The sequence below is a fragment of the Emys orbicularis genome, chromosome 2 (assembly GCF_028017835.1).
Source record: "Emys orbicularis isolate rEmyOrb1 chromosome 2, rEmyOrb1.hap1, whole genome shotgun sequence".
Taxonomy (NCBI): domain Eukaryota; kingdom Metazoa; phylum Chordata; order Testudines; family Emydidae; genus Emys; species Emys orbicularis.
The window spans coordinates 86,279,650-86,287,319 of record NC_088684.1 but is presented as its reverse complement, the minus strand read 5'-3'; the positions used below and the strand labels follow the sequence as shown (position 1 = coordinate 86,287,319).

General features: G+C 39.6%; 1 protein-coding gene across 2 annotated transcripts in view; it reads left to right on the top strand.

The window, feature by feature from the left end:
• The first annotated feature begins 3,306 nt into the window (after nucleotides 1-3,306).
• DLGAP1 (DLG associated protein 1) overlaps nucleotides 3,307-7,670 on the top strand; it is a 219,123-nt gene continuing 214,759 nt past the window's right edge. For both annotated transcript variants that reach the window (XM_065397967.1, XM_065397966.1), the window contains exon 1: nucleotides 3,307-4,260. In XM_065397967.1, coding sequence (XP_065254039.1) covers nucleotides 3,307-4,260 — 954 coding nt within the window. The remainder of the gene's footprint in view (nucleotides 4,261-7,670) is intronic.

The following is a 7,670-nucleotide window of genomic DNA, read 5'->3' as shown; positions in this document are numbered from 1 at the left end:
TTGCTCTCATCTCCATGACTTCTTCCATGCTGCCCCCTTATGCATGGAATGGCCTCCCTATCAAGTCTTCAAACTCTTCCCCCATCTCCCCCCCCTTCTCATTCAAATTTCTTCGCTGCCAAATTGCTACTTTCACAATACCCACAAGTTGGGAATTCATAATAACGTGGATAACTAAAAAATAAAAGTTGCTCACTCACCATTCTGGATTTTTCTACTCCACCCTGTCTCCTTTAGGTCTATGTTTTAGATTGTAAGATCTTTGGGAGTGGAATCGTTGCGATCATTTTCTTGTGCGGTGAACTTGTATTTTGTTAACGCTAAAATAATTATGATGTAATCTTAAGGCTCACAATATGACAATGAAGGGATTTTTGTCAACATTATTACATGGTTGAAGCCCCCATTTGCCAAGCTTTATAGTGTGAAGCTAAATTCATAGATATTAAAGAATGGGGGAGACTTATTTGGTCATCAGGTCCATTTTGCAGAACTGTTCTTGATGGTATATTCTTTGCCAAGTTGCATTTTAAATTACTCAAGTAATAGAGCTACCACCATTTCCCTTGGGAATCATGGCTGTTCCACAGCCTAATAGATCATGTTGGTAAAGCTGTAAAGTGTTCTTTACAACTGCCGGATACTTTAAAAGTACTGTGTAGTTGACAAGACCTGAGTTCTGAATATAGTCTCTTTTAGTGCTTTTAAAAGTACTTTAGGTCATGTCTCTATTTGAGTAAACCAGTGAGCTCATCTTGTTTGAATATTTCAAATGCCATCTGTGATATTTTGAAAACTTTTTAGCATTCAAGGTCTCCGGACAGTGAACATTTTCTGCATTGCACAGAGGTGGTATGGAAGAGTGAAATGCAGCACATCCACATCAGATATGTAGCATATCGAGAAACATTTTTAACTTGCTAGAGATTCAGAGGAAAATATAAAATATGTTCTGGTTAATGCAAAACAGGCTTTGCTAGATCAAGACCAATTTAATGCCATCTTTGTGGTTGTTTTTCCGGTAGATGTTATGTCTACATCTCATTAAAACATAAACACTTACCTGATGAAAATACCTTACAGTTGCCACTCCAGTTCCTACACAAGTCTTTCCACATTCCCAAGAAAGACTCAGACTGAAATAGTGTTCCAAGAGATACAATGCATTATCAGCCCCAATGGAAACAATAGTGTAGGTGAGAAAGTTCCAGTTCACTTATCTTAAAAGAAGCTGCAAAGAGACTGCACAACAAGAACTCCCCAAAAAAGTCCAATGCTGCTGCATCACCCTTCTATGCACCGGCTCCTTAGACATTGCTATGAATTATTTTACAACATTAGCAATTCATACATTAGCGGTGTAGATGTTGCAGCAACATTACTCCAGCTGGTCCTTTGGACTACTAAATTTGCCACTGGTGAGATATGAACTGGGGACATGTACATTGAAAGATTGTAGTTATTGAATCACTTGAGCTAAAGGAATTTATCTGGTTGCCAGTTGTAGTACTGTAACCTTTGAAAGTGACTCTGAGGCCAAATATTTCCAATCCACTCAAGTAACATACTCTTTTGCATTTGAAAAAGCAATGTAAAAGATTTGGTTGTACAAATCCCATTGACTTTAGAGGGAGCACTGATACTGAAACACTTTAGTTCTTTGAAAATTTATGAGAATAAGTCTGAACACCAAATACCAGTCCACTCTAAGTCTAAAATATTTCTGGTAAAGAGTAGGAATAAGTCAATAGGTATGTAATGGTTCCAAAGGTGTGTACTGTAAAATGATTACAGTTGGGGTATGTTTTCATGGAGTCAGCAACCTTTATTATTATTTTATTATTGGTTTGATATTGTGCTTATGTACTGGGGGCGGGGAAGGGGATGAAGTGCTCAGACAATATACTGTATAAATCTATGACAGTCCCCTTCTTCCTGCACCTCAACTTTACTCCTTGCTCAAGCACAGGCCAGGGTTCTGTCTTTTCAGGGCTTTTCAAAAAGCATTACACAGAATTAAACCTCAGGGCTATTGTATGTAAACCCCTGATAAATGAATTTTAATAATTCCCAGTTGATTTCAAAGGGCGCATACCATACTTTTACTAAAAACAAACATTTAATGCGCACAAAACCACCTTGTAAATAGTATTTGGATGACTATGAATAACTTTTAAACAAAAGCTATTAAGCAGTAAATTTATGGTGTTTTACGTAAATTTACGGTGTTCTCATACAGACTTTCCTCCTGGTCCTGTGTCAATCAACTACTGAGTCTGCTGGGCTGTTTTTAACTTCTTTGTTTGTAACCTTCCCTCTCCCACACACCCACCTTGGTCTCTGATTGAGTCAGCTTTCAGAGGATGACTAGGTTATCACCTGCCAGGTGAGTTGCCCACAATGAAAACATCATATAGAGCCTGAGAACAGCTACTGACCATATATGGTAACTACCACATCATGTTCTGGAAGTTTCTGGGTCTTTCTAACTGTGTTACCCTGACCTTCTCTCTGCACTTCTGCAAAGACACAGACTATCCAACTAAGATGCATGGCTCCCACACTGGTTCTCTCCCCTGAAGAAATAAAGTCTCATGCTGCAATCTAAAGCATGTGAGTTATTCTTAGTGTAGTATAAGAAAGAAAAGATGCTTACAATCTAAGTAGACAAAAGACATAAACTGAATGGAAAGTACACTTGGAGCCTGATCCAATATCCAGTGAAGTCAGTGGAGAGACTCCCATTGACTTCACTATGCTTTACATTGGGCCATAAGTAACCCAGAAAATGTTCTGAAAGAGCATGATTTTGTTTAATGAATTCAGGCCTGATCCTGCAAATATGCATGTGAGTAATTTGGGACCCACTGAATATACATATAAGGATTTGCACACATGCATAAGTGTTTGTAGGATTGGGGCCTTAGAGAGTACATGACAGCATTTTTACTGCTGTTAATTAGTTAGCAATGGCAGGTTTTACAGAAGAAAATCTTCCCTTATCTAGTTTTCACTTGTTAGAACAAGTTTGCTTTTTGTAATTTGTTGAGCTATCCTTTCTGTGATGATCTAATGCCATGCATAAGGGGTGACCAATTGTCTAACAAAGGGGTGTGAGAAAGGATTTTATGTTTAAGATTTCTAATATTAAAGGCAATTATATGAAAAATATGCATGTCAGTTACTGCAGTGGTTTAAATATCTCACATCTTCTGTTGTTTTCCATTCTTCTAGGCCTTTCTCTGAGATCTGTCTGTAACGTAACTATACATATTAGATGACTTTGGGATACTCTTTACGTCAACAATGAAAGGATTATCCAGCAACCGCAGTCATCATCATGGGATTACCTGTGACCCTCCATGTGACAGTCTGCCACATCACCCAGACAGGCAGCCATATTTGTTAAATCCAGTGGACCCTCACCCTGCAGATCACCCTTATTATACTCAGAGAAACTCTTTTCAGGCAGAATGCATGGTACCTTATAATGATCAAATTGCCAGCAGCACATTTCCTCGGCGACATTACAGTTCCCACCATGAACTTAAAGACGAGTGTGCTCTTGTTCCCCATGGAACAGCTAACAAAACTAATCGCATTCCTGCCAATCTTTTGGACCAGTTTGAAAGGCAGTTGCCTCTTAATCGTGATGGCTACCATACCTTACAATACAAACGGACTGCCGTGGAACATCGCAGTGACAGTCCAGGGAGGATCCGCCACTTAGTTCACTCTGTTCAAAAGCTCTTCACAAAGTCTCATTCTCTTGAGGGACCATCAAAGGGAAGTGTCAATGGTGGCAAAGCAAGTCCAGAGGAGACACAGACTATGAGGTATGGGAAGCGTAGCAAGAGTAAAGAAAGGAGGTCAGAAGGCAAGTCCAGATCCAATGCACCAGGATGGTGGAGTTCAGATGACAACTTGGACAATGATGTTTGCATTTATCATGGTCCCAGTGGAGTTATGACTATGGGAAGGTGCCCCGATCGTTCCACTTCTCAGTACTTTATGGAAGCCTATAATACTGTAAGTCAACATACTGTGAAGTCATCCAAAAGCAATAATGATGTCAAATGCTCTACTTGTGCAAACCTGCCCGTGAATTTGGATGCCCAGTTAATGAAGAAAAGCTCTTGGTCCTCTACATTGACAGTGAGCAGAGCCCGTGAGGTTTACCAGAAAGCTTCAGTTAATATGGATCAGACACTAGTGAAGTCAGAGACATGTCAACAGGAGCGGTCTTGTCAATACCTTCAGGTATAGTATTTAGCACTGATTGCTGTTTACTGAATTGTTCTTTTTGCAGATGTTTTTTCACTCTGATATTTCAGAGGTCATCGTCTATCATGTTTTGAGAGGTCATTGGATGTAGAAAAGGGAAAGGGGTAATCCAGATAAAATTTAAAATAAATTTGCATTTTATTGCTAAAAGTCAAGTTTCAAATGAACTTTTCCAGTGGGCAACAGGCTGATGTATTTATTTATTTATTTATTTATTTATTTTTGCGCGTGTGGGAAGAATGAGAGCTTTGGGGGGGGGGTTGGATTCAAAAGGCAGTCACAGCAGGGACATAGGGAATTGGAGGTTGCTTTGCTTGTATTTAGCATTACAATGTCACTCAACAGGATGTTACCAGCAGAGGTGCTGGAACAATTTTTCTAGTGGGGATGCTGAGAGCCATTGTACCAAACTGAAAACCCTGTATATAATGGGAACCACTTCAAGCCTGGGGGTGCTGCAGCACCCCCAGCAACCTTAGTTCCAGCACTAATGGTTACCAGTATACAAATTCTTTGGTTTCTGTAATTTCAGGATTTGCCTTCATTAGTTCTTATTTTATTATGAAAATTGGAGACCCTTTGGAAACTTTGAGATGTCTTAATCCTTTATACACCAGTAAAAAAAACTGCTAGCTGTTTTTCCACAAAAGATTAAATAGTTATTGTAAAGTGTCCAGATTTGTATCTCTGGCTATTTCTCTTTCTTATGGCATTGATTCAAAAACATAAAATTGAAAGGCTGTAATGATTGCTTGTTCTGATTATACACTTTAAGAGTACATCACCTACTCCCTCACAAGCTGTTTGCAGTTAATAAAGCGTCACTATTTTTCACCAGTATTGTATCTTTAAATGTCAAGAATCAGATGTCTGCTCTTGGAGCTATCATACTGCCGGTGAATGTGTGTGGCAGAAACATGGATCAGAAAATATTAAAACTGTTTCATTCTTAGTTGAGCTGTGGATAGCTTTTATGCGTTTTAAACGAAGCAGTTATGGCACATCTAAGTGTATGTGTAAAATGGAATAACGTCACACAGAGAAGAGAGAAGACCATGAGGAAAAAAGAGGTTTGAGAAGAGAACTTTGTTTTGCTTTAAAATAGTGGGACTCTTGCATGTTTATATGTTTACAGCAGCCCATTTTTCTAACGTGGTTACCTTTATGGGACATTCCGTTTCCACATTTTGTTGCTCAGGTCATTACTCAGATAAAGGGAAGGATTCAGATGTCCTATTAAGGCACCCACATTTTAAAATTGAGCTCTACAGGTTAAATGGCATATAAAATCATTTAGAATACTAAGCTTTGAAAGGATGTGTATATTTTCCATTAATTTATAGCAACATGGGGGAAGGGGAAATGGAGAAAGTATGTATTCTCAGGGTGTGTGTATAGATGCGCGTATGGAGTGGGGAGGGACTTTAGGGCTGAGTTACAATTTTAAAGGTTTGATACAGTAGTTTTCTTCAATCTGAGTTTTGGGAGCTAGAAGAAATTTTAATTTTGGAGTTGAATGTCTTGGTTATTTTGGATTTGAAGTTTTTTGTTGTTTGTTTACTCATTCAGTTTCCAGGCAGGTATTGATAAAATAGCTGACAATTCAGTGTGTAACCAGATGGAGAGAAAAGAGTAAAAAACTATGCCAACATCAGCTTCAAATAAGCACTTCCAGAGGGACTGTTAGATAATATTTAATTGACAGGAATAGGCTTATAAGTGGAATTAGAGGAGAGTATCTGTATCTTCATGGAAATATGTCCAACAATGCATGGAATTAGAATGACTGAACGTTCTCTTATACATATGACATGCTATTTATGTCCTGATTATTTATTATTATTATTATATACTTTGAAAAAAAACTGTGAAATGTCAGTGTTTGGAATTTGCTAAAAAGCAGAGGAAAATCTTAATCAAGCTCTAATTTACATTGCTAGCATTATAAGACATCAGTCAGGTAATAATTGCTAGTGTATGAGGCAGTCTGAGACAACTGAAACTGTTATTTATTGACAATTTTTAAAAATAGCAAATGTATGTGTTAGTAAAAAATTGTGCATATTTAACTGCTTCCCATTCCCTTCCCCTTCACATATCACTTGTCATCTGAGACTATAAGCCCTTTATGGCATGTACAATATTTCCTTTGTATTTGTACTGCTCCTAGAACACTCGGGCCCCAATCCTAATTGGGGCCTGTAAACTCTACTGCAATATAAATATTATAAATAAAAATAATCAGTATCCTTCTGTCAATAAGATGTAGATATGTTTCAACTGTTTTTTTGTTTCCTGTTGAAACATAGGTAGGCTGGTTTCCTGTGTTAGGACAATTTGAAATGTACTAATTGAGATAAAACTAGTTCATTACAAAGCCATGATAGTGTTGGACAACTCTGATAATGACTTTGACTAATGTGGTATTTCTTTGCTGCTTTTTTTTAACTCGTTAACCAGATTACTAGATGCTCTTTTCAACTCACTTATAATTTAAGTTGCTATTGATGACTCAGCAAGTGGTCTACATGCAGGGCCGGCTCTAGGTTTTTTGCCGCCCCAAGCAAAAAAAATTTTGGCTGCCCCCCGTCCCAGCCCTGGTATCCTCGCCGCGCCCCCCCTGCTGCCCCAGCCCTGGGCTCTCCCCCCCCACACACACACCCTGCAACCTCAGTTCTGGGCTCCCTCATTCCCCCCCCCCATTGCCCCACACACACACCTCCTGCCGCCCCAGCCCTGGGCTCTCCCCCCCCCACCTGCACCCTCCTTCCGCCGCAGCCCTGGGTCACTGGTAACTCGCTCCCACGGCAGGTCATTCAGCAGGAATTTTGGATGTGCACAGAACACAGACAGGATTGGTTCCCATATGGTTACAGAACTGCAGTAAAGTGGAACAATTTTCAGCTTGTGTGATTGGAGGATATCTGGATGCATGTTATAAGACTGTCCTACATAAATGAGGAAAAGTTGAGGTGCCTTTATTATTCTTTTGTTCCACTCTTTCTTTCAATGGGGAATTTGCCAATGCAATATCACTGTCTTCCTTTTAAACAAACAAACAAACAAACAAACAAAAAAGGCAATGGCTGTTGAAAATAACAATTCCAGTCCTAATAACCACTGGGAAGCATTTCTTGCTCAATTTTATCCTACTTTTTCTACAGCAAGTTACAGTGGATCAGTATATTTGATTTGGGAGAAATGAAGTAACAGCTGCCCAAACTGAGCTTGAGCACTCCTGAATTTTGAGGTGTTCAAATCTGGAAGGCAGGTGCTGGGGCGGGGGGGGAGGGGCCCTGTGGCGCCGCGGGGGAGCACGGCAGCATGTATGCAGCAGTGTGTCTGGCGCTGCGCGGAGACAGACACGCTGGTCTGAGTGGCACGGT